Genomic DNA, 27,338 nt, shown 5'->3' with positions numbered 1-27,338 from the left:
TATTGTACTTAATCTCAGTGTTGCCCAATCAATTGTCTTAAAAACCATTTTTCTTTCTCCGTCAATACTGATGTTAATCAAGTCAATTAAACTCTGAGACCAATTTCGCAATTATAAAAATCAAGCATAATCTCACCACTGAAAGATCTATAGTTTTATAAGCGCTTCGGCGAAAGTTCTTTGACAATCTCGATCATGTCGAACAAATCAAAACCTTATGAAACTCTGACGGCCCTTTCGCAATTAAAAAAATTGGACATAACCTCAACCTTAATCAAGCAATTGTTTAATAAACCGTTTGTCTTTTCCAGCCATTATTGATGTTGATCAAGTCAAGGTTTAATTAAAGAGCGAGACCGATTTTGCAATTCCAGCAGTTGGACATAACCTCAATATTAAACAATTAGTTAGTTCGGAAGCAGTTTGCTGAAATTCATCACCAATCGCCATTGATATCGATTTAACCAAACTCAACTTGATCCAAACGAGTATTTGTGACACATATCAAAATTTGACATAATTTCAGTATTAAATGATTCCACTGTTTCAAAGCATTTACAGCAAATTCTGGTTTGAATTTTGCTAGAAACTTTCATTGTGGAAAGCGATATTCTTTAGATCTCCTGTGGCGATTGTCTACTGAAGAAAACTGCACAAGTATTTCGATTGCAACAGTTCACTATGTTTCGTCCTTACAGAGGGGTATCTAAGACAGACAATATATCGCCTTTTCATCCATCTCATGCGTTCGTCCCTTTTCATGTCTTTTTTTATTGCTGGGACTGCTACGATTGTCCACAAAATTCGTATAGAACACTGAAACTTGTCCTTTATTTGTAATTGAATGCACCATAAGAAGCTTGAAATTGAACATTGTATGTCTGCAACGAGAATAAAAGCCGAACTTATATCCCCTTATATAGAGATATATGTAAAAATGCACAGAGACTTTTAACAATTCAGTGCTAAAGTAGTCGTAATTAGATCATGAACATGTCTGTTAAAATCGAGAAATTTAGAACACCTCTTAATATCTGGAAAATTGGTTCCAATACACAGAATACTTAGGCACATACTATAGAGTATGCATCGACTGTCGTGTTGAATATTCAGTCCATGAAGACCACAACTTCGTTAGGTGATTTTCGAAAAATTTTCCCAAACAAACGATATGCGTTTTTGAGTACAATGCACTATGCAATAATTGTCAATATTGTGTTAGCATATTGGTTATCGTATTAAAGATTCCAGTCCACGACGAGTTCAATTTTTTTACATGATTTTCGAAAAAGTGGCTCCCATCGGCCAGTTAACATGCGGGTTCTTAGTTACTTTTCTTTTCGATTTTTGAAATTTCACTTGTGTACCATTATAATTTTCGTGCGAGATAGGCGTGGTTCGAGTTAGACTCCGATAAATGAATTTTAGTTTCTTAGCTGTGTGGGTATCGAGGTCTTTTATTTATTTTAGGAAAAGTTGGAAAGTTTAATTGAAAATACGCGATTTAGTTACGCATTCTCTCTGTTCAATAAAAGCTTGCATTATTTTCAAACAAAATTTATGTATATTAAGTTCGTTAGGTCTTTATGAAATAATTATGAAATTTGAGATTTTGATCTTAAAAAGAATAGAAACGTTTTTAATTCCTGATATAGATTTGCATTATAATGAATATAATTTTCATGGAATAGGTAGATTATAAGAATTACGGTGAAACTCTTTTTTTCTTTTTTTTTTTTTTATTGTTTAGGCGAAATTGTCGTTATTTTATAATTCATTTTATATATAATCTGCTATAAGTGAATTAAATGCATTTCATTTTTTAACTAAATTTTTTATTTCATTTTCATTGTCACTTTATATAATGTGTGAATAATGTGTGCTAAAACCAATTAATTATCCAAGTTTAAATTTAAACTAAACAAAAAGAATTTTTTTCAAAATATTTCCAAAAGAAAACATTTAGTAAACACTTTCCTATCGACTTTAAGGCAACATTTTTCTAAAGAAATTTTCATTTAAAAACACTGACGAGTTTTTTAACCAAAAAGAAAAAAAACTTGATCTGCCCTTCTTTAATATGAAATATCAGTAATTATATTCAAGAAAGTTCCCTTCACCTTTATCCGAATTCCCGTTTTCCTTACCATTCGTTATTTATAGTTTATCAATATAATACTTTCTCACTTTTAGACTGGATTGTCACATATTGGATATATTTATGACCCGAAGCATTAAAGTTGAAGATGTATAATTTTTTTTTTTTTTTTTTTTTATTGAGAAACTTTATCCAGATCTACGCCTAATACTTTTTTTGCACGATGAATACGTTCCTTGGGAAATCGTGCAAAAAAACACATTCTACATTTGATAAGTTTGGAAATATTTTCCATAACTTTAAAAATCGTGTAAGATGAAGAAACTCTAAATATTTTCCCTAAAAACCGTGCAAAAAAAGTTACATTGAAATTTATATTACTTGCTTAGAAAACAAAAACAATTCATTTTCATTACAGAGGGAAGATTAAAACTAGTAAAAAATTCAGTTCACTGGTATAATTAATCCGACTGAGTAGATGGGTGGATAAAAACCGTGACTTCCAAGCCAAATTTCGATGATGCAGCGTCCCTAAACAGTCAGTTGTCAAAGTGTTTTTCTTTCCCTTCTTTTTTGTTGGTTGTTAACAATTTGCCGCACACATGGCGACAAACTCAAATCATGCTTAGATTTTGGGATCCGCTATAGTAAGAGCACAGTCCTCCGCTTTAGAAAATTGTGTAGAAAATCGCATCATATTGTCTTTCTGGCTTTTAAAATATTAGGTAACTCTTTTTCTATTTGCGAGTAACATTTTCGAAAGTGAAAGATAAAAATAAAGATAAACAATTTTTTTTTAAAAAAAACAATTTTTTTTTAAAAAAAAAAAGAAAAAAAATTGTTTGTAGCAATATTTCGTCTACAACCTGAATATGCTTAGGTGATTTTATATATGACACATTCCCCAAAGGGAATAATCGCACCGTTGGCTTTATTCTTGCTCTTATAGAGAAAATAATTTCACAATAAATGCACTCAAGGGAATATTTGATCCGTTGGCTTCACTCTTGCTCACATGGGGTAAATCATTTAGAAGATACTTCCTGACAGGCAGACGCCAAATTTATCTGATTTATTCGTCATTAATTATCAATTAATCGCTTATCGCCTATTGTGTCCACGTCTGGTTTATAACAACTCTGGTTTTTCTCAATTAAATTTTTATTTAATTTATAAGTAATAAAGAATGGGGAAGAGAAGCATTTGCATGCATGCAAGATCATGTATTGGTTTTTAATAAAATTATTTTAGGTTTTCCATATATGTATATACAATTGTAAAATCGTGATTGCGTTGTATTGACTCGATCTGGCAATCTAATGCTAAGAGATTTTCGTTTTAAGCAATTTGCGTAACTTCTTTTTCATTTTTAACCGATCGAGTTTTACGTTATTAGACGATCTTTGTCGCCTTTTTCTCACGCTTTCTATCTTTAATCCATTTGTGGCCTTAATCAAATATCTTTTATCCTTAATTAGAATTCATTTTTATATTTATCTTATACACGTTCATGCCTTAGAATTTTCACCGGATCGGTTCACTTTTCCCGCTACTACCCACATAAAACCTTTTTTCAGAAAATTCCTTGAATGGAAAAGATTGCAATTTTCAAAATTATTCAATAAAACTCGCTGAGCAATAGTACTTCGACATTCTAAATTGATATGAAAAAGTTGGTTTATCTGCAGCAAAGTTTTGAACCTCTTCTCATATAAACATTCCTACGAAAACTGAATCTTAAATAATGAAAAGGTCTAATTTTTTAATATCTTAGCAAGGAAGTTAGTTCATAAAAATGAATTGACACGGAATTTAACCTTGCCGAATTGGAACCACTTAGGTCTATTTTTTGACTACCACCTGATATACGGTTTTCAGGAAATCTAAACTCTTTTTTACCAAGGAGGCCAAAGAGAGTTTAATGCTTTATGATGAAAATTTTTTTATGATAATATTTGGACATCAAAATTCGGTGAACCACATGGGTCTGTTTCTTGGAGCCCTCACTTCATTATTCCTCTTCCCTCTCCCCCCTCGCCTTCTTGTCTTATGGTTTTCTTTTTTGTCTTTATCTTATATATCTTTTACCTTTACTCAAATTTTTCGCCATCTTTTATTCACGTTCTTCCCCTTCTTCCGTGTTCATTTCAGTTCTTTTCCCATTTGTCCGTGCCCTCCCCCCCTATCTTATGTTCTATCTTTTGTCTTTCTCTCACACAATTTTTTTTTATATACAAAGTTTCTTGCCATCTTTTATTCAAGTTGATTTTAGGCCCATTCTTCTGTCTAGCTCTTTTCCGTGCATCCTTCTTCACCTTGGTTTCACGTTTTTGTTTATCTCACATAACTTTGACTTTTACACAACTTTTTGACTTTTATGTCCTGTTCGTCTTCTCCTATCCACTTTTTATCCGCTTATTATTTATCACACTTCTTTCTACTCATCTTCTCCTTCGCCACAATCTCCCAGGTTTACCTGGTGTTACGACCTTATTCAAAGTAATATTACAGAATCATCACAAGTCATCAGGCATTTCTTTCTAAGGCCTAGTCTTCGTGGCTTGTTTTTGTAACGAAAGACGACTATTTCGACATCCAATATGTCACTACATAAAGCTATGACAGGAAAACTTATTGCCATTTCTTTTATGACTAGTGATCGGTCACAACGCTAAAATATGACGGTTAATATCGTGTTGTTTACGAAGTTTGAGGTCATCCTTGAATTTCCTTTACTGTAATACAGTGTACTTGAGTTACAGTAGTTATAGTAGTAGCAGTGTTAGTAGATAGTCTTTAAAATGTTTTATTGCACACATTATTTTTGCTAAGATTTATAAAATGTTTCCTTATATCTATTATGAAAATAAACGAAACTTTAATTATTTATAAATGTTTTTTTTTTCCTTTTCTTTTATAGTCAGATAATTTAAATTTTTAAGAGTTACTTACTGTACTGTTTATGTTTTTCGGAAAACAGAAGGAAAGAAAAAAAAAAAAAAACAAATTCATGCATTAATTAATTCACAGACAAGAAACATCTTCAAAATATGTTTACAAAGTATCTTACAATTATAAACAATTTCTTTTTTTAAATATTTTATATAAGAAAAAAAATTAGTTATATTGTTTTTATTATATTTTCGAGCCACTTTTAACAAACAAACCCCAAACAAATACATTGTTATAATTTTTTTTTTAAATATATATATTTTTTTGTGTTGATTAGATTAGTTTTTTTTTATCATAAGATTAAAGTAAATAAAAATATTCTATAATTTATTTAATAAAAATGATTATTACTTTTTAAATGTAAAGCAAAAGCAAAAAAAAAAAAAAGGAAATAATTAATAATAATAAATAAATAAAAAATCGTGTGTTGTGATATGATTATAAAGAATTTTGTAGAAGAAAAAGTTGAAGTAAATAACAAGTAAAGCAATAAGAAAAAAATTTTTTTTCTTTTTTGTGAATTATTTTTAATTACTTAAATTTTACATAATTTAAATTGATTTCAATATGTATGCTCATATGCCCACCACCTAAAATTTTACCATGATCGTTAGTAATTATACTTCAACTTTATTTTCTTAAAATGATTATAAAGTCTTCAAGCAGATAAGCCATTTTTGCACAAGTCGTTTCAAAATGTTAATTTTTTTTTTTATTTTTCAATGCTACGACTTTCTTAAAAAGAACTTTAGCTTATAGTCAACAAAAACAAGGATTGAAGAAAGCGATTTAAACCTCACGTTCAGTTCGATTTCAAAGATTTTTTTTCGCTCTAAAAAACCCCAATGGAAAACTGTAAACCCGGTTCATAGTATAAAAATCAAGTTTAGACATAGCATAAATATTGATCAGTTAACCGTTTGGAAAGCAATTTCCATAATTTAATTGCAGATATAATCGCAGTTTTAATAAACTATGAACAGTATTTGTAACGATTAAAAACGTTGGACTTAACCTCAATATTTAGGAATCGAATATTTTTCAGAGCGTTTTGTAAAATTTTAAGTTTAGTCTCATTTAGAAATTTCATATCCAATCATTAGTAGAACCGGTCAAGAGAAGCTTTTACTTGGCTTTGTTCAGTATTTTCCCAAACGTCGAACTTAACCTCAATTTTTAGAAATCAACTATTTCGAGCGCGGCTGGGCCAATCTCGCGGTCGCAATCATCAGTATAGCCAATGAAGACTAACTTTCATTCGGCTTTTGGCAGTATTTTTAACGATTACAAACGTTGGACTTAACCTCAATATTGAGAAATCAACTGTTCCGGGAACGTTGTGCGAAATTTCATAGCCACTCATTAGTAGAACCGATGAAGACAAGCGTTTACTTTGGACGGTATTTTTCCGGATTCCAAATGTGAAACTTTACCTCAATTATTTAATTGCTACAAGAATCAATCAATTCAAACTCTTACCCAAATCAGGCCGGTAGTACTGACAACTACAAACGTCAGACTTAGTGTTTGGAAATCAATCTTTGGCCAATAATTGTGACGACCACAAACGTTACACTTGACCTTAATATATGAAAACCAAAACGTTTGGCGAAATTGTTTCGAAAGGAAATTTCGGTCTCAGTCCCTACTGAAGTCAATGAAATACAAGCTTTAATCGGTTTTAGTCGACATGTGATATTTTTCGGTAAGGAAATCCGACTTAAACCTTAAAATTGAGCAATAAATTGATCAAACTTTTGTTTTGGAAACGATTCATTCGAAATTTCTGGCTGAGTCACTAATCAAATTAACGGAATGCATGCTTCAATCGATTCCAGTTGGTAATCGATATTTTTAAATAAGGAGATCGAACTCAATCTTATCATTGACCATTAACTTAATCAAGATGTAGTTTCGAAAGCGATACTTTCGTAATTTCGTTCTCAGTCACTACTGAAGTTGAGAAACCTTAAGCCTTAACCGGCTTCACTCGCCATTTGATATTTGAAAATCGTTTGATCGGCCGTAACCTTAACGTTGAGTACTAAATTTTTTTAAGACTTTAGAGACTTAAGAATTTAATCGTAGATTCAATATTTTTCCCGCTTATAATTTCTTACATTCAGAAATATGGATATGCATAAATATATATAATATATATTATTTAATATTCCGAGAACATGTATATACATGAATATTTATTTTACCCGATCATCGTCTGTTACTAAAAATATGTATATTTTTGTTTTTTTTTTTTTTGTCTTAAATGGGCGTGATTCGTCTCCCAGACGTAATGTCTACATAGCCAGGCGGAACAGGCAAAAAAATTCGCTAAAAATTTCAAATCTTCTTCTTTCTTATATCAGACACAAATGCATCATTAATACATAAGGTGGTGGATTTAAGGTTCGCCTTAAGGCGTTTTCATTTTTTTTTTTTTTTTTTGTAAAAACTATTTTAATGAATTTTTTTAAAAGAAAAGATTTACGAAATAATAACGAAAATATTGTGAAAACGGAAGAGTATTATAATTAAGAAACACAAAATGAACGATGGAATCGAATAGAAATAATATAGTAAATTAGAGTTGTAGTTTACAAGCTTTAACTCTACTATAGCCGAACTATAAAAATTTAATTCGATAAAAGAAACAAAAAAAAAAAAGAAAATAGAAAAAAAAAGGAAAAAAAAGAGAACTCAAGAATATAAGCAAAATTTTTGATTAATAATATATAAATAAATTATGTAATTAATTAATTAATTTTAAATGAAAAGAAATAATTATTTTCTCATCATTCTTCTTCGACTATTAGCATCTGCTTTGGTAAAACATCCCATAAATCTTTCAATTTATAACCATCACGTATACGTTCCATGGCGAAGCCCAACTCCTTGCAATAAACCGGTTCACGTGGCGGTTTCTCGTCTTCCGTCGCTATCAAATTACCCTCAGCCAAATAATTATTTAATTTTGAATTGATTTCTTTTTCTTGACGTTCATCAATTTCTTCATATTCTTCAATTTTGAAAGAATTTTTCTCCTCCGAATCTTTCATTGATTGATTTGCCTTCTGCCTCTTATTATCGTTTTCATCGAAAGTTATACCAAAATCGGGATTCTTAGTATAGACTTTGTGCAGCGATGCAAGTTCTTTAAATACTTCTACTAAACGTTCATATGGATCTATACGAAATCCTAATATATAACGGCCAGCCGTTTCGGCAGTTTGTATAACCAATACTCGACCATACTTGGACTCGCGTATGCGTAACTTTTTATGTAAGTGGAAAAGAAAAAACATAAAAAAAAGAAAGTTAAATTATCTTAAATGGAATTCGAAACTCTTCAATTAAAATATATAACATAATATATATCAAAAACATATCACGTATGTAGGTATGTATGTGTATTACCATTCGAGTAAAAACATTATAGACCACCACCTATGCCAACCTATATTTAATTATGTAAAGACTTTGCAAAATGAGAATTGATATGAGAAGGGCCCGAAAGGGTGGTCCAATTCGAACCACGTTCAGTAGTGTCCGTCCTTAAGTCAGCGCATCTTTATGTAGCAAAGTTCATTAAAATATTTCAAAAACTGCGACCTGTACGTCGAACAAAAGAAGCAAGACGGACGGACGGACAGAGGGGCAAACAAGCTAAAATGAAAGTAAGCCGATCTAAGCTTTTGTGCCTGCTTGTCCGTCTTTTGTTGTGTTCAGAAAGCAACTATGAATCGATCGGTGCAATAAAAGGTGGGCCTGTGTGTGTATATAAACTCGCATGAACTTAATACCCATCACCGAAGTGTGAGGCCCATATTCATTTCGTTGAAATGTTCAGAACATCCAGAAGGAAGCATCAGAGACCCCGCAAATTACATATATTTTTTATCAACATTAAATTCTGAATCGATCAGTCAACCGGTTGATAATATCCGTTGCGAACATTCTCCCGTTCGCAAAAATGAAGATATCGCCCACAAATTTACAAAAGAATTTGAAAAGGACCAAAGCCGGGCCTACAATGTCCAAGCAAAAAAAAATTGTTTCCGTGTTTTGTACTCGTTAGCCATCAACTATAACACATACCGACATAAAATTTCAACTTTTATTGTAGAAAATAGAAAAATCACGTATGTTCCCTCAACATAATAGGGAATGAAAATTTCATTTTGCTTTACTAGTTTTTAAGATAACGGTGATGGGTATAAAAAATTCAATCACAATCGAGTCTAATTTTCTTATTTGTTTCATTCACATACCCTATACTACTTATGGTGCAAGGGTTTGCGCGAATGCAATGTAAAACCCAGAAGGACTTCAACTAGACTCAAATTTTATTATGGCAATCGATTCAGAAACCTGTCTGTCCGGTTTTGTCTTTTTCAGGGTAACAATGATAAATATAAAAAATGTTGTCCCACATTCTTCCAATGATTCCTTTCCTTGGAGAGTCTGCGAGGATATCGGGGTTCGCCTGTGTGCAGACTTCCTCACCAATGTAGTCAGCTACTCAGGGGGTCTAGTATATAACAAGTAGGTTGTCGAAAATCTAACGATAGCGTAGTGCAATGGGTGCCTGTTGTAGCCGGGTTGATTACTTCTCCTAATACAATAGGGGTGCCTTCCCTGGAACTATGGAAACCATGGAGATCAGGTTGCCCATTCACATAGTCACAAGTATCCTGCTTAGACGGGTAGAAGTGACAGCATTGGTTGAACTACAGATCGATGCTTGCAAAGATTTTTCCGAAGGATGCTTGCATATTGACATGCCATGTGGAAGCTTCGGTGAAAACTAGAATGTACGATGAAATTTTGAACGCAGCAGGTTAACCAATTGATTGCTTGCGGCTCTTCATGGCGCACTCATGGAGGCTGCAGTTGTCCCCAAATGCGGTGGCATTAAATAATTAAAGGTGCTTGGTAGGCCTCTCCCAGTCAAGAGGGGCCTCACCTTAACTTTCGTTCTAGTACCTAGTGCTTAGAATAGGCCCTCTCTCTTCCAGGATTGTTTTGCAAGGCTGAGAGGTGCCCAATATATTATTATATTGTCAATGGTTCTGGAGAACTCGTCTGATTAACGCTCCACGCCAAGTGCCAGACGTTAGACATCGATATAATATATTATTTCAACGCGTGAATAAATTGGTTTTGTCTTTTTCGCTTTTTTTTTTGCGAACTTTCATATAACTGTTTAACCAATTCGTATCGAATCGAGAAATCAAAAATTACATACTTACATTTTCGATTTGTATATACGGCAAAGTGATATTGAAAGTGTTATTAGCATCCGCATACCAGACGATCCGTATATTCGTTATTACAAACGTACCTAAATTGCCCTGATCACTGGATAGATTCCATACACCCTGTACCTTAGTTATAACTTGTTCACGCGGTAAAATAATTAATTGCCCTGCTTGTAAAATAGCGCCACGTAATTTCAAGTCTCGATATAAATATGAACGCTGGTATGAACTAAAGTGAAGTGAACAATTTTTTTTGGTTCATTTAATTATCAAGAAACGAAAGTAAAAGTAAAACTTACTGATAAATATCGAAGACACTCTGATATATTGGCGTATCTTTACGTTCTGGATTACGAGAAATGTCGGTAAATAAAAACTCAAAACGTGTACTCCCCTTCAAAGCTAAAATATACAAAGCCAGGGCACTATCATGATAGTTTCTATTGTTCGTTACTAAACGTGTATTAATATTAATAATCCGTGAATAACCAATCGCTGTAAATATCAAGTCAAATCAAATATTCATTTCCTTCTCTCAAAAAAAAAAAAAAAAAAAAAACTTACATAAGTTGATTTTTTTATAAATCAATGTATGCCAAATTAAACGTAGATTTGTGGCCAATAGACGTCCACTAACACCAGCGTTACCTTTCGAATCTTCAATAAAATTTATCGTAGATAGAATTTGTTCACCGTTACGTAAATTTTTTTGTCTATAAAAAAAAAAAAAATGAAAATTTATTTCTAATTTTTAAAATCTTACTAACACACAGGGCGTGTCAAATCTGATTTCCTTATCTTCCCATAGAAAATTGATAAATTCTGAGGAATCCATGGTTGGGAGAGAAATAATTCTTATATGACATTAAAAAATCGAATATCGCCCAAAAGTTTTTTGTATGCCATCGTGAAAAACCAGCGATAACCAAACATTTCTGCAAAGTGTGTTACTCGATATTCTCTACCCTCACTTTCTACTTTCGAAAAAAATCTACTCCTCCACATCCACCTTCTCCTCCTCCTCCTCCTCCTCTTACGACTAACCATAAACTCTGTGAAAGCCGAAACCTTTTCAATATTCGAAGACTCGTTTTCAGAGCATCTAACCCTATGCACTTCTTGAAAGACTTCACAAAAGTCACTTGGCTAACCATCTAATCCTTTTTTAAAAAAAAAAAAGAGTTGTTAGTCTTAGATGGTAGTGCTTATGCATTTGCGGCAAAAGGACTTAAGATGGATTCACCTTTCATTATACCGAACAGAAAATGATTGTGAAAGACCATCTTCATGCATTCTTATGTTCAAGCTACAGGTCGCAATTTTTGAGATATTTTGTTGAAATTTCGTACGCTATTAAAATTGGATCGGATCACCTTTTCGACCAGTCGCCGTATAATATCTTTCGCCTTTATTAAGCAATTTGGATAACCATCTAGTCTATCTTTTAAAAATAGGAGTTGTCTTTTCAGTGACTGCGAAGTGTAACTTTGACATCGAAATTTCCGAGATTCATATCAATATAACTTTTTGAAACAAGCCAAGGATTAGGAAACCATCTTGACAAAAAATGTAAACTGAAATGTCACCTTTTAAGCATATGTTCGTTGGAGACAACCAGGTGCATATTGCCGGATATATAGGTATCAACACCATCCCGCGGAGAATTTTCAATATGACCTAATATTTAGAATTTCGCGGGTAATTGTATTTCGTTATTCGGATAGGGCAATTTTTTGAACGTTTTGCCATATAGCCCTTCCCACGAAAACTAAAACTTTATATAGGAAAAGGCTTAATTTCTAATACTTCTTGGTGAAAATTCGCTCAAAATGATAATTTAGGAATATTACCGCATTTGGGCCACGTAGATCTATTTCTTGGATCCCAACGCATACAAGGATTCTAATAAAAAATAAGGCTATATATACCAAAAAGGTTGAATTTTTAATACTTTATGATGAAATTTGTTCCTTAGTAAATTAAGCATAGAGAATTTGGACCATATAGCTATAGTATATAACAGTACTAGGACAGTACTGTAGGGAGTCTAATGAAAGCTAGGCTTTCTATCGCAACAGACTGTAATTTGTGGTCTCGTATGAGTGAAGCATCGGTAAAATCTTTGACATGCAAAGTAGGATTGCTAAATTTTGAACAGGTTAGTTGACATTTTGAGTACCCTCCATTATGAGGCCTTCCGTAAGAATTTTACAGTTATATAAATATAATATACAATTTTTGGTGTATTATTAAAAAAATGAGTGAATGACTGCATTAAATATAGCGGTGTAGGGTATCAAATAGCCGACTTTGACCGACTATAGTGCACCTACATGTCTTTTTTTGTTTAGTCCCAGGAGTTTATTTCTTCTATTCTATTATAATAACGATAAATACTATGGCCAGCGGCGGATCTCAACCATTCTTGAGGGACGGAAATATCGTCTTAAGCCATGAGCCAAATTTCGAGAAGTTCACAATAGGTTGCTTTATTTCCTATAACAAATGGAAAACTCAACATTAAAATAAACTCAAGATTTCAAGGTTTTGTAACTCCTTTTGCTTTGTCGAAAATCTGTTTGGAACGGCATAGCAAAGAACTTCTTAACTTGCATTCATGTTGGAGGTATAACGGTATTATAAATTGGACAATTATCCCAAGGTATGTGGTAAATTTTAAAAAGGTATCACCAATAAACCGTGATTACTTTCGAGGGCGTGGCTGATACTACGTACATGAATTTGTTTCCATCCAATTTTTTCCACATTTTTCTTTAAATTTCACGCTGAGTTCACAACTACTCAAAGATAAACGTAACTCAAAATACTGTTCAGCGTTTTTGAGAATTTTGTTCCACTTACCCGCCGACTTAAGGACTACAAATTGGGAACCCATTTTTATTTTAGCCAAACCTTGTTTTAGCCAAAGTGGTGTTGCTAAGTTACATCCAAAGCTGCCATTAGTTTTAAGAGATATTGGAAAAACTTGTCGTAGTTACCTGATTTGACAAACGATTACGAAAGAGCCTTGAGTCTATACCACACTTCTGGGAACATTTAAAAACACCATTGTTGGACACGACCCATTGTTAAATACTCGACATCACTTCGTTCCGTACAGTTATTCATACAACGACTTTTCGAAACAAGCAAGAACAATATAGTTAGATAACGCCGACTATTGCATGCCCTGCACTACTTCGCATAGTACAATTATTCACTGGTTTTGATTTTAATGCACCAAAAGCACATTACATTATTTTCAAGCAACGCTACAATTTTCATGAAACCCCGCATGTTAGATGGTGCATATAGTACTTTTTGCATGAATGTGCTTACGATTACCATTTGTTCGCATCGATGAAATATGTATTTGTCGGGCAGCGCTTCATGTCTTACGAATATTTACGAAAGTGGTTCGATGAGTAGTTTCACTAAAGGGGTCAGTCAGTTTTTTTTGATATGGTCTCCATAGATCGTTGGCGGTGAGCTGGGAAAAATGTATAGGTAGTACTTTGAATTAAGTTTTTTTTATCATTTTCATAAAGTAGAGATGCATTTTCTATACAAAACTTCATATGTATGCAACTGGTAGACCAGAAGCGGGGAAATTGAATATGTTCATGTTCTCAAACGCTAATAATTTCTGCCCAAAATCGTTCAAGCGAGCTTTGTTATAGCCGAGGAATGACGACCTCACCTAATGAACGAAAAAGGAGTAAACTATCTGGACCCTCTTTAGAGTTTGAAGAATTGTCTTTATTAATCACATATCATCTGAGGGAGGTGTGGATGTGTGCATTACTTTGAATAATTTGCTTTTAATGTTCTGCGTTTCTTCGTGCCGCACTTAATTGCACGATGATTTTTAAATGACACTTTAGAGCTTACCTGTATAAACCAGCTCGACCTTCTTCTTTCCAGACAAGTTATTTAAGCTATGTTTGATTTCAGGAATTAAAAAATGTAAAATTTGCCTGTGATATCAAACGAAAGTGAAACGCACGTCGGATGATTGCCGCGAAGATTTACGAATAAATCACAAAACTTGCGTCACTCAATAGAATTAAGTCAAATTTTTAAAAATCGTCACTGCGTAAAGAAGGTCACAAAAGCAATTTTGAAATACATTTTCTTTGAAGCAGCATAGCAGCAAATGGAAGTTGTGCGGGAATAACGTTCGAGCAAAAGGCCGTAGTGTATGTATTATAAGTGCGGAGATTAAACGAATTGTATAGCAACCATTGCTTAGATAGCAATCAGAGTTGCTCTCAGAGCTTTTATTATTATTATTACTATTATTATTTTAGACTAATGAAATAAATTCTTAGACTAAAAACAAAAAGACAATGAGCACTAGCAGCACAGGCTATCGGCTCTAATTTAAATAAATGGATATTAGATAATGAGCTTAGTAGTATTAATAAAGTAATATATATAGTATTGATATTCGGTTCTGAAGCTGATTGTAGAATGTCCAAAGGGTTAGTCGTTCCAAATGCAATACTTCTAGCCAAGGAAAAGTTAAGGCAGTCGCAGAGAATGTGCTTCATAGTGAGAGTTTGTCCACAACTGCAGCTTCAGTTTGCGAGGTAACGGTTATACGAGAGGAGATTCAAAAAATTGCCCCAACCACCAATTTAAAATGCCTGCTACTATTACTAAGTCACTTTTGCTGAGATGTTTTATAACGATTTTTCAGAATTGGACGTTAAATGGTAAGAGAATGATCGAAAAAGTGGACCTATGCGAACCACTTTTAACAGCTTTTATCAAAATATTTCAAAAATTCGGACCTGCAGATTGAGCACAAGAAAACATTACTGGCGGACGGGCGGACAGGCAAGCTTACAATGAATTCAGAAAATGACCAAAGTGTAGGACATAAAAATAGATAAAACAAATTTTTTACTGAAGCCATTTTTAAGGTTAGTCCCGTATATTTTATAATGAAAGCTTACACAGATAATTTTAATGGTTTTTTAAGGCTAAAGGATTCCTCACGCCCCTTTATTTATATTTACAAACTTATTTTCTTCTTAATCCAGAACAAATAAAATCTAATAAAAGTTGTCCAAAAAGGATTTCTTATAATAATACATTTTTATAAAATAATGGAAATGTTTATTCCATAAAATCCAGATATCAAAAGGAAAACAAAATCGCAACGATAAGAAATGTAAAAATTGTAATTGCAACGCTTCATTGCAAGGATAATACTAGCAGGCATATCTTTTTTCCTTTCCAATTTTAAAGGAAATTGAATAGAACCTTTGCTGCATAAGCCCTACGAATAATTTGATTTACATAATAATTTGTGGTTCTGGTACGCTGGCAGCTATGCTTTTGTGAGGCAATACTTGGCCGCCGTTAATATAGATTTCATCTTTAACAATGACATCCTCGCCCAATACGGTGATGCCTTCTAAGCGCACCCAACGTCCTACAACACAACGCCAACCAACAATGCATGAATCTAGCCACGAATGCGATTTAATAATGGCTCCTTTCAAAATTGTTGAACGTTTAATGCACACACCGTCTTCGATAACGACATCAGGACCGATTGTGACATTAGGTCCTATGCGACAACCGTTGCCAATTTTAGCACTTGGATCAACTAGAACATTACCAACAATCCCAGGACCCGAATGTAGTTTAGATGATTGTTTTTGACGTAACGAAGTCAAATAAAGACACATACCTAGGATTAGAATAAAAACAATTACAATTACAATAAAGAAATTTTTTTTGATTATTTCGTCGTCTATGGTGTATACGAAATGGTACGAATGCCAAAAATTACGAAATACTTTTCCCTGTCTTAAACGTAATAAGCCTGGTGCATTAAACGGAAATTGAAACGTTTGCAATATTCTCGTAAATTATTTCTCGGAAAAAGTTATTTACATTTAGAACATATTGAAGGAAGAGATGTGCGCCATCGCATTGCCGAAAAGGCAAAAATGCGTTCCAAACTTTCCAGAAAGCTTTACCATGTAAAAAAAAGGCAAACATAAGGGCAAACGTATGTGTGTTGGAATTGATTTGTCACATAGATTTTATCGTATGATGATTAACCGACAGGATAGATGGACTTTACCCTCAACATAATAATAAGAAATTTTGTATTTTGAAATTAACTCTCCGATCGACTTTAAACTCAACTATAATCCAAACGATTAACCGAAGGAACGTGGACTTGCGAAATCAACTCTAAATTCGCCAAGCATTTACGCACAGACACAGTATAAGCTTATAGTTTTATACATACCTGTTAGGAAATCTTTTGGTTGACCAATGTCCATCCAAAAACCAGCCAGTTCCATGGCAAATAATTGATTTTGTTCAGCCATAACGGGGAAAATTTCCTTTTCAATAGATGTTGGCCTCACCTCGATACGTTCCAATATGGAAGGATTGAATATATAAATGCCTGCATTAATTTTATTACTGACAAATTCTTGTGGTTTTTCTATAAAACTTTTTATACAGCCTGTTTCATCATAAAGGACTACGCCGTATTTTGATGGTTCTTCCACCTTAGTTACGACGATAGTGCCTTCTTTACCATGCGCCCGATGATATTGTTCTAATTGTTTAAAAGGAAAATCGCAAATAACATCGGAATTTAATACAAAAAATGGTTCAGAACTAGCATTAAGTATATTCTTGGCCAAAGCTAATGGTCCGGCCGTGCCAAGCGGTTCAGTCTCATGTGAGAATATAAGTTCTACACCAAGTTTTTCAGCTTCTATTTTAAGTTCTTTTTCCATTTGTTCGGCTCGATAAGAAACGGCTAAAATTACCTAAAAAAATGATTTGAAAATTCATAATCTTCCTTTATACATACATATATGCATATATATATATATATATATATATATGTATATACACTTACTTGACTACAACCAGCATTCACTAAAGCCTCTAGCTGATGCAACAATATAGGTTTATTAGCAAATTCCACCAATGGCTTTGGTGTACTCAATGTTAAAGGCCGCAATCTTGTACCATAACCACCCACTAATATCAGAGCTCTTGTACCGGTTATGGTATTTGCATTGGAACCGCACATCTTTCAATTTCTTTCTAAAGAAAACACTTTTCAACTTGTGACACGTCACACTTTTCGTTTTTTAGTTTTTTCGCGATTTCCCGTAGTAGTTTTGTAAAAGAAAAAAAAACTGATAAGAATCTCTTTTTGTTTATTTTTTTTTTACCAATCAGGTGTTATTTTTCCTGGAATTATTATAAAAATTCCTCTTAAAATGTTCTTCTCTCTTTCTCTTTAGTTTTAAAGTATTTTCCGTTTTTTTTTTTTTGTTTTGTCTTTTCGTTTTGATTTTGCAAGTATTTTGTTTATTAATTTTTTTATATTCTAATTTTATATAAAAATTTGCAATTTCTTCGCGCAATGTTTATTTTATAAATAACCTTTCATGCACATCTACTATTTTAATTCTCTCCATACCAGCCAAACGTTAAAATATTTGCAAAATAATGAGATGAAACACTTGTTTTTTTTTGTACTCATAAGCAAAAACACGACACGAAGCACTATAAATCAGCTGTGCTTTTAAAGATTTTCGAGAAATGTGAAGTTTTCAAGATGAGAGACATTCGTTCGTGTAACTATTCAAGAGCCATCCAACAAAAAAATAAATAAATAAACGGGAAATAATAAGATCTAAGGAAATGCGCGGAGTGCATTGCTTGTCGAAGCCTTTTCAAAAATAAAATAACGGCCATATAATTATTAAAAATATATTGCTTTCAATGAAAGTCAAGCGAAGGTGAAAATAGTTGAAATAATTTCACCGAAATCATTTTTTTTTCTTTAAAAAATTATGAGAAAGAAATAATCAGAAACACATGGACGAGTACTATATATTTTCAAATATATAAAAATTAGTAATTCTTGTAAAAGCCAAATGTCGGCCACTACTACTTCTATTTCGAAAAAGTCGAAAAAGTGTAAATAATGAAACTTGTCATTAATGATTTGATGGCCCAGGCTTACTTATTGAGTAGAATTAAAAATAGGAGTGTAAAAGCGAAGTGAAAGGTGAAAAAGTTTTTGCACACAAATAGGATAATTAAAATTTTTATGTTAAAAAAAAGGGCACGCGCCTGAATTAGTTTTCCTCTATACTTTTCCTTTTACGTCTTCTAAACTTTGAAATATGAAGAACCTCATTTTCCTAACTTCTTGAACCTGCCGCCCTAAAAAGAAAGTTTACACTCCTAGGAAATTGCTCTATTTCCTGAAGAAGCATTTTCGATTGCCTTAATACAAAGACAAATGTTGACAATGGCAGTAGTTTTATTGTAGTGCTTATTCAAGACGAGTATCAATAATAAGGAGAAAAGATGGAGAGAGAAGGAGTGGTAATTATCATGCGACATATAACAAAATAAAACCTACGTGAGCTTATAGCTATAGGTCCATTGTCCATTGTCATGCTGATACTGCTGTGAAAAATTTAAACATTTATCCTATCCAGTTATTTTGAGAGACGAAAGTATTTGTTTATTATTACTAAAATCTATTTGCCATAATGTTGGCCTTAGACGCTGGTGTAAGCAGGTAAGTGTCAATAAATTATTTTTTTCCTTTTATTGGATGAAAATCCTTATTCGCCGACTTTGCTATTTATTTAGTCATTAATGAGAATAATGCTGAGTTATGCTAAAATCATTTCGATTTTTTATTCTTATTATTTCTTATTACTACTTGGATAGCTACATTTTGCATTTGCGGGCTTGTTCGTTTTGTTTATTTATTATTAGAGCCGTATCTTAACACTAAACACAGAGATGTTAAAGTATGCAATAGTCCAATAAAAAGACGCTCCATAAAAACGTCTTAAGTCTTTAATCTTGAAATTTATTTCTATAATGATAACAATGGATGCTTACCTAATCAAATTGACGTGTTACACTGAACGAAATGAATTCATTTGTTTCGTGCATTAGTACAGTGATATTATATTGTAAATAAATAGAACATGAACATTAGAACATTACATTGCATACCTTCAGCAAAATGATATGATTTGAAAAACTGTCCATATGATTATATTTTGTTTACATAAATATTAATAAAGCGAAAAAGCTCTTTGAAATTTAATTTTGTCTGAGTGAAATATAGTTTATGTAAAGTTCGCAATAATTAATAATACAACATTTATAATTAATCGGTAATTTTCAATGTTGCAATGAAGTCGTTTTAATAAAAATGCAGATTATCACTTTAAAATGCGGGGGCTTGAAGTATTAATCATATGTATCGTAGGATTCTTTTTCGTTTTCACGAAAACATAATTATTTTGCACATCAGTATTAGCTAGCAATACACATGGAGTGAATGTTTTGTAGAAGTAGAGTAAAAGCGATAGCATTGCCGATTAGTTTTTCAATTTCCTCTTTAATTTGTTCCTAATGTATTTAAAAGGGGCCAAAATTTTCTATGATGTCCTGTAAAGTGAAGGACGTCTAATTTTTTTTTCCGAGTTTCGTTTATCTGGTTTTTTTATGCAAATAATTACTTTAAAAGTGTATTGATAGAAAATCTTGGTTATTAATAGCGCTAATATTTCTCTTACAAATATATTAAGCAGGTTTTAAGATGCGTCTATCTATAATTTCTCTTTCAATACACAATTTTTTTTCAATGTTTATAGCTGCTGGTTTTCAATGAAATTGCCTCATGCCGAATGTCAAAAGGGTTTTAAATTCAATATGTATACATTATACATTTAATCAATTAAACAATTTCTAATAGGTCTTGATGTTTGCTACAATTCGTGTCCATAAGAGTGGGGCCTCGTAAGATCCTCTTTTATGCAGGAAATTCGTTAGGTGCCTAATTTCAATATCTTCTTCTTAACCAATAAATTCAAATTAAATGCCAAATCATCTTCTGTGCGTGCCTACGCATTGCTTTCATTATGCTCCTTTTAAACGTCATAGTGTAATAAGCAAGAAAATAAGTTCTGTATTTGCAAGAGAAGTTGAAAAAAAAAATTTTGAAAAATTAAAACTATCGCGCCGTAGATTGGACAATAATTGCATGGGGACTGGCACAATCAACTGTCATTTTCGTTTTCGGGTTGAAAACTACTAAGTGGTAAACACAATGAGCAGCCATGCTACCATATAGTTTTATGGTAAAATGTAAACAAAATCAGATGGCTCAAAAATAAAGACAAAAAAATTTAACAAAATTAAAAAATAGCAAATTTTGTTCACCTTTATAATCTTCTTATGGTCCATCTCTAGTCGACATCCCTAAAAAAAAATGTAATCTGTTTAAACTTTATAACACTGCTGACAAGCTTTTTATACATTAATTGATCCATAATTTGGATCAATAGAATAAATCTATAGCTTTTTTCGCATTTCTTATAAAATAAAGAAAGGTATAAACCAAAACTGCAAATCGGATAATATATATATAACATAAATTAGACAAATAACCTTACAATTTAGAAAAAACGACCATAAGTTCTTGTGAATTTTTTTCTTTCTGTTTTATATAACGTTCTGTAGAAAGTCGTCAAAGTTGGAGACTCAACACGAAAATAGGAATAACGACGCTTTGTGTTAGCTCTCCGTATGACTGGTTACAGACGGGAAACATTGTCGTAAAATTAAGATTATCTTAATAATAATCTCCCGACGGGTGGTAACACTAGCTTAAGTATAAGTGTGGTAACACTGTTTCGTGTTCGAAGTTGGGATGTGAATTTTTTTTTGTGTGTATCGTCTGCCTTTTAGAAAAATATTGTATAATTATGGAATATTTTGAGTAATTTGTGTGTAAAAACTGCAATATTTTAAAAATAGGAAAAATTCACAAATATTGAAAGAGAAAAGGTGAGTTACAAAATTAATTGACAAAGTACTTGAAATTGAAATTATGTGTAATTCGTGTGGAAAAAAGTTCGACCGTCTTCCTGGTAATTTGCAGAAAAAAAAATTTTTTTCTTTTCTCTATTATTAGGGTCTGTCTCCAATATGGTTGATTGGATATAATATGGAGCATATAGAAAATTTGAAATTGTCTTCTTCAACAATTGTAAAAATAAAGAGTTGTGGAGAATAGGCACAGCCGTCTCATAATTTAGTGAAGGCTAGTTTTCAAACACAAAGGCATTTATATACAAAAACAAAAAATGAAACTTGCAAGAATTTTGAAATGATTTTATATATATATGCGTGTGTGTGTGTGTGTGTATGCGTATTATGTTTGCATGTATCCAAAAGGAAAAGATCGCGACTTGGGGAAACGTGGCTTAGCTCGTACTTTATTGATTTTCCAGTTTTATATTTCAAAATTATATTAAAAAATCGTATATTTTGCTTACAAATGACACAAAATATAACGTAATGAGTTAATTGTGCGTAGGAATTTCAATTGCAGGGATTTTCAGTGCACATGTATCAAAGATTTTTTCTCTGGAACTTTCTCAAATTTTGTTTTATAGCGATTATTTATATTATATTTGATTATCAAGCATCTAAACAAAAGAAAGCTTTACGATATCTAGTTTCCGGCTGGATTTTTGATTAAGAAAAAAAAGAGCATTCATTTTATATTGGTGTACAAGTGTAGAAGGCTAACAGCTGCTAGAAAATTCTTCAAAAATATCTCATGTTTTTGTAATAAACAGTTGACAGTTTTGGAAGTTTCTCAACAAATCAATGACTATTGAATAAACTTTACCTGTGGCTCAAGTTATACATTAGCACACACAATATATATATATATATATATATATATATATATACAATACACAATATATATACGCATATATATATTGTATATATGTATATTGTGTGTATATAACATATATTTTAGCTTTTGTATAATCATGCGAGTAGACGGAAATAAGTGGTTATGATTTCATCCCCTCAAGAATACATAACATAATAATCTAGCGACCGCGAAATGCTGTGCTCTTCAGTCCAGAAATACGCAACAGACGATCTACAGAGCTTAAGTAAGATTTTAAAGTTCCTTTTCATTTACACACCGCGAAGTTTTTCAGGTAATCTGGTCAATCGGGTTCGCATATACACTCCATATTTATTGTGAAAGCCAGATATTTCTAGCTTTAAAAAAAGCAAATTAAAATAATCACATGATATAACAAAAATTATTCTTTCGAACCGCACTTAAAGAAGAAAATGGTTGATGAGCGTTGTGCCGTCAATAAAATCTTCCATTATATTTGTATTTGGGCCGTAGTCCCAGCTTTTATTAAAAAAAATATATATATACTAAATCGACTAAGCCGTTTGATCTGCACAGCCGTAAGCATTCCATGATAGGGATAGTGAAAGGACGAGACGTATTAAACACTCCGGTCGAAAACTTTTATATTATGCAAGATGAAATTATTATAATTTTTTTAACTTGTTTCTAACATCACTAAATCGTTCAAATTTATAACATTTGTAATTATCAAAATATTTGAAAGCACTGCAAATGCCTTTTTTAATAGAATTTTTGCTATTAAAGATGGCAACATCGTAACCTAGTTTAGCGCACGGTTTTTTAATAATAATTCTCTTGATATTCGTACTAAACTTCATTAATAATAAAATAGAAAGAATTATTTTATTTTCAATTTTAGGCCGAATAAGTTTAAATTAAAACGCAAACTCTCCTAAACTTCAATTGAATAATTAAATACTAAGGGGGCCTAGTCAAGCGGTCCTGTAGGTTTTGCACAAAAAACGTATTGGATCGAAGGGAAGAAAAGTTAGGATATATTTTTCTCAAAACTTCGTATAGGAGACGATGGTAAAGTGAATGTGGATGAATGTATCTCAAGATTCGTTTACAGCTAAATGATGCTATTCTACCACTTGTTCGGCTTTAAATTTTTTTTTTGAATTCGCAGGGTCTGGTTTATTTATGTATACATTAGTGCCTGTTGTGAACGCATTTGTGTTTCATTCTGTTTTGTTTGTGTGCTTGTGTATGGCTATGAGAAGGATGCTGCTCTCCGTTTCTACTATATATAGATATTAAAAAAGCAAAAAAGCAACAAAAAAAAAAAAATGCCGTTGTATATATACATAAATTTTCGTAAAACATTTATAAGAAGGGAGTTTATACGACTGACTGTAGTGACTTGTTAAAGTAGTCTACTATTCGGTATCGCAAATAAATCAAATCCATTGAGCCCTTGAATTATGTTCAACATAACCATTATGTGTGTACATACAGTGAAGTCGTTCTCAGTCTACCTTTAAATCAACTTATTCTTAGCTTTTTTTTGTTGTCTTAACGGACACAAAAGGAAAAAGGAAATATATAAAAAAAAAAAAATAAATAAATAAATAAAGAAAAGACTCAACTTTCCTCTTCTTTTCGGTTTTATTTGGTTTTTTTTTTTTTTTTGGTGTTTTAGTGTTCGTTTCGCTTGTTATAACTTGATTCCTTTTGAGACGAGAAATATAGTAAATAAAAACAAAAGACAACAGAGCTGAAGATCAAGGAACCCTCTTCACATCCTACAATGAAGTTTTGTGCTAAAATCGACGATGGCCAGTACATGAGAGAATTTCAAAATATTGTCTTAACTTTAGCGAAACTAACCAAGGAGTGCGTTATTATTATTAAAAAAGATAAAGTGCATTTTATTGCCAATGAAGAATCAGGCGCAGCAGCACCTCTGGTATGGGTGGAAATTGATGCGAAACTCTATTTTACTAATTATATTATGGAAGGTCATAGCGATGATAATGGCTGTACCATTGTGCTAGCAGTATCACCGATTCATTTTAGCCGAGCTCTTAGCTCATTCAAATTGAATGCTCGAAATTGTAAATTCAAACTAATTCATCTTCAGTTCCCCTGTCTACGAACTGAAACGGAAGTGTTATCGCAAAGTTCCGGAGAACCTCGACAAATTGTTCATGATGTTCCCGTAACATTGATACCGCGTAACGAATGGGATTATTACGACTTGCCGCAAATACCTCGAGCTAAATTGATAGTGAAAGTACGTTCGAATAACTTACTACGTGGCCTCATCGATAAATTGAAAAATATTTCACCTACTTTAATATTCGCAGCCAATTCTTTGGGGGATTTGAATCTGGTGGCTAAAAATGAAATGGCCACGATAACTACATGTTTTAAAAACTTGGAAGTACAGACTCTAGATGATGAAAGTCAACAAGGAGAAAATATTAAAGTTGAATGCTCGGTTGATTGCAAGAAAACCTCGTTATTTTTTACGGCTTTGCAAGTGCCCACTTCGGAATTATCCTGCGGTATAGATGACGATCGTCTCATTCATATGGAGATAAATGTCCGCGGAGGTGTTTCCGTACATTCCATATTGCCAAGCGTTTGCGTTTGAAAATCATACATTATACAACATCGATCTGGCGAAATGTACGAAATGATTTTTAAAAAGAGCAAAGAAAAATAAAAAAAAATTGTTTTATATCAAAAGTAAAGAAAATAAATAGGAAAATTGTTGTACAAAAAACTTGTGAGAATCCTTCCGTTTCTATGACTCGAGGTTGAGCCAACCTAGCATTTAATCACTTCTGATCTGTACTGTAGAGACTGAACATAACCTCACTGTTAGAAATTGAGTTTGCTTTAAGGCTCAGAGGAACAATACCTCTCTTAGACTCAAAATTATATCCAACATACCCGCTTAATACTCATCAATAATATGTTTTGATAAAAGAAAGATATTTCAATAGGCGTGGTCGATTTTTTTCATTATTGCACTGATGGTGACGGATCATCCATACCATATAAAGGCAAATTTTTATGCATGTATCTGCTGTGATTTATAAGTAACAGATGAAGAATGAAATTTTTTCTATTTCTGAAAACTGAGTTGGTCTAAGATCATCTTGGGCTGTGGTCATGTTCTTTGATCCGTTAGGGTCGATCTCAAGACCAGCCTTCATAAAAAAGCTTGAAATCTCTATGCCACATTTGGACTGGATCGCTGAAATTCTTATTTTGCGCCCAATAGAATGTTTAACACGGACGGACAGAAAGAGAGATTTAAATCAGTTTGGAATTTACATACTATGCTTCCTTCTGGTTGTTGCAAACATTTTGACAAAATGAATATATTCTGTACCCCTCATCCTTTCGGGATGCGTACAGAAAAACAAAACAAATGGTTATGTGAAGAATTTCAAATCTTTATGTCAAATTTGAATCCGATCGGCGTAATATTGCGATCTGCAGACTGTCTATCACAGACGGACGGACAGGCTTAAAATTTATACACATAAAATTGAGCTCTGGTACTTTCTTCTGGATGTTGTAAACATTTCGATAGAATCTCATTCATCTCTTTCATCCTACGATGATGGATATAAAAAAAAAATGTATCGCTTTTTTTTCAGAATCTGAAGAATCAAAGCCAGGAAACAATTATTTGTAGTCCCAAGTCCAAGTTAAACTCAAGAACTTAAAGTCAAGAAGTCTTGAAATCGTTTTTATAAAACTTTGCGGTAGAGCCTTGCATTTTAAGTAACTGACCATTAAAGATAGATTGTCTCCACATATGCGATGTGATGGAAGTTTTAAATGAAGAATTAAACAAGAGCATTAGTGATAATAAGTATTTAAAAAAGCATTAAAAATTTGTTAGTGGATTGGAGAAAACTATGAAAAGATTTAATAATGGCATCATTTGTACACTCGCCAGACTTTCGTTTGTTGCCCTCTTTTTTTTTTTTTTAGAAACTGGTTATGTGATATAATGTACAATGAATTGTGATGGAGCTGCTGTAACTCAACATGTGGCTGACATTTGTCGATAAAAACTGGTTTTTTTGTTATGAGCCAAGGATTCAAGAACATCAATGCAAGCAGAAAACAAAAAAAAAAAAAAAAACAAAAAAAGATTAGACAGAACAACAACTAAAATAGACGGAAATGATTTTCCAGACATTAATTAATCTCTCACTTTTTGTAGGAAAATAGATGTACAACATAACGAGACGTAGATGACAGCCCATGTTTTGATTTTTGTTTAATCCCTTCATCATAAAGGGATGCACGTATAATTTTGCTTTACTATCTGGGGAGGGGGTTTTTCATTTCTTTTTTTTTTTCTTCTTTTTTATTATTTTGTTATCGATATTCTTTTGATATCGATCGGTCGAGGATTTGTGTGGTGCACTCTTTTGTTGTAATTTCAAAAGATATAAAAGTCAGATAATATCATATTCGAAGTGGTGTTGTTACCTGCATATGTGTGTGTGTATGTTCAGTAGTCGACTTTCATATAAATTTTAAAAAGTAGGTATAGTGTCCTAATTTATGCTCAGTAATGTAAGTCATGTAAGCATTTACATTGTCATGTTGCCGTGGCCTCTTTCTCTGGTTTATATGCGGCTGCATGCCTTTGTGTATGTGTGTTTTAAAACGTTTTCTCATTACTTGGTACTGTTTATTATATGTTGTTGTTGTTTTTGTTGTGTTGTTATATATAGTGTTGGCGTTGTTACCTCTTTGTTTTTGTTGTTTTGATTTTTATTATAAATAGAAAATTTTTTTTCTTTCTTCAAATTCATTGTATAAAAAAAAAAAAGAAGAATATTTTTACATACACCACAGGGGTTATGCTAGATATGTCAAATGTAATCCGCAATTTGCCGCAAAGACATTAATGTGAATAGCAAAATCGAGTCGGACGACATTTCCTCGAGTTGCATCATTTTGCAACTCCCATGTTTTTGATCAACAATAATGGCTATTTCCTTCGAGACATGAAGATCCTTTGAAATGTCTATTGAAATCACAATTACAACCTAAAATTTTTTTTTCTTCTCTTGCACTTTAATTGAGTAATGTAGCTTGCGGCCATCACCACCTTCCCCATTTCTTTGTCTTTCTTTTCTTCTTCTTTGGCTTTCACAGAGTGAGACATCCACTAACTGGTTGGTCATATTAAACAAAAATATGAGATATATAGGATAGGCGGTTCATGTCCCTTCAGTTAAAGCGTTTGGTTGCATCCACGGTT

The 27,338-nt window shown here is 32.5% G+C and overlaps 4 protein-coding genes across 5 annotated transcripts in view; 2 read left to right on the top strand and 2 right to left on the bottom strand.

Annotated features, from left to right (window-relative positions):
• Window positions 1-7,842: 7,842 nt before the first annotated feature.
• LOC119639988 (Bardet-Biedl syndrome 5 protein homolog) lies at window positions 7,843-11,231 on the bottom strand. Its single transcript, XM_038037747.1, has 5 exons — window positions 11,076-11,231; window positions 10,873-11,021; window positions 10,608-10,803; window positions 10,300-10,537; window positions 7,843-8,322 (listed from the first exon to the last, which is right to left on the bottom strand). Exons 1-5 carry the CDS (start codon window positions 11,141-11,143, stop codon window positions 7,843-7,845), a joined length of 1,131 nt encoding a protein of 376 aa, XP_037893675.1. The 5' UTR covers window positions 11,144-11,231.
• A 3,916-nt stretch (window positions 11,232-15,147) lies between these two features.
• Window positions 15,148-17,460, bottom strand: LOC119639897 (mannose-1-phosphate guanyltransferase beta). Its single transcript, XM_038037602.1, has 3 exons — window positions 17,210-17,460; window positions 16,583-17,117; window positions 15,148-16,012 (listed from the first exon to the last, which is right to left on the bottom strand). The coding sequence occupies exons 1-3, from the start codon at window positions 17,384-17,386 to the stop codon at window positions 15,612-15,614; spliced, it is 1,113 nt and encodes a 370-aa protein (XP_037893530.1). The 5' UTR covers window positions 17,387-17,460; the 3' UTR covers window positions 15,148-15,611.
• A 576-nt stretch (window positions 17,461-18,036) lies between these two features.
• LOC119639887 (E3 ubiquitin-protein ligase TRIP12) overlaps window positions 18,037-27,338 on the top strand; it is a 65,641-nt gene continuing 56,339 nt past the window's right edge. The window contains exon 1 of the mRNA XM_038037586.1: window positions 18,037-18,898. The gene's annotated coding sequence lies outside the window, so the exon portion shown is untranslated. The remainder of the gene's footprint in view (window positions 18,899-27,338) is intronic.
• Window positions 20,980-25,952, top strand: LOC119639888 (checkpoint protein HUS1). Of its 2 annotated transcripts, none has more exons than XM_038037591.1 (2): window positions 20,980-21,189; window positions 23,736-25,952. In XM_038037591.1, the coding sequence occupies exon 2, from the start codon at window positions 23,844-23,846 to the stop codon at window positions 24,690-24,692; it is 849 nt and encodes a 282-aa protein (XP_037893519.1). In that variant the 5' UTR covers window positions 20,980-21,189; window positions 23,736-23,843; the 3' UTR covers window positions 24,693-25,952. The 2 variants fall into 2 exon arrangements, with proteins under 2 accessions (XP_037893519.1, XP_037893520.1); XM_038037592.1 differs by lacking the exon at window positions 20,980-21,189 and adding an exon at window positions 21,202-21,699.

The sequence above is a fragment of the Glossina fuscipes genome, unplaced genomic scaffold (genome assembly GCF_014805625.2).
Source record: "Glossina fuscipes isolate IAEA_lab_2018 unplaced genomic scaffold, Yale_Gfus_2 114, whole genome shotgun sequence".
NCBI lineage: Eukaryota > Metazoa > Arthropoda > Insecta > Diptera > Glossinidae > Glossina > Glossina fuscipes.
Note: the sequence above shows the minus strand (reverse complement) of the source record. Positions and strands in the feature narration are given on the sequence as shown.

Excerpts from the sequence above, each read along its gene's own strand:
- LOC119639988 (XM_038037747.1), bottom strand. The coding sequence starts at position 11,143 with ATGGATTCCTCAGAATTTATCAATTTTCTATGGGAAGATAAGGAAATC. Across the intron at positions 11,022-11,075 it reads AGATTTGACACGCCCTGTGT|ACAAAAAAATTTACGTAACG; the intron begins GTTAGTAAGATT and ends TTTTTTTTATAG. Across the intron at positions 10,538-10,607 it reads AGTGTCTTCGATATTTATCA|TTCATACCAGCGTTCATATT; the intron begins GTAAGTTTTACT and ends ACTTCACTTTAG.
- LOC119639897 (XM_038037602.1), bottom strand. The coding sequence starts at position 17,386 with ATGTGCGGTTCCAATGCAAATACCATAACCGGTACAAGAGCTCTGATA. Across the intron at positions 17,118-17,209 it reads TGAATGCTGGTTGTAGTCAA|GTAATTTTAGCCGTTTCTTA; the intron begins GTAAGTGTATAT and ends TCATTTTTTTAG. Across the intron at positions 16,013-16,582 it reads ACCAAAAGATTTCCTAACAG|GTATGTGTCTTTATTTGACT; the intron begins GTATGTATAAAA and ends TTCTAATCCTAG.
- LOC119639888 (XM_038037591.1), top strand. The coding sequence starts at position 23,844 with ATGAAGTTTTGTGCTAAAATCGACGATGGCCAGTACATGAGAGAATTT.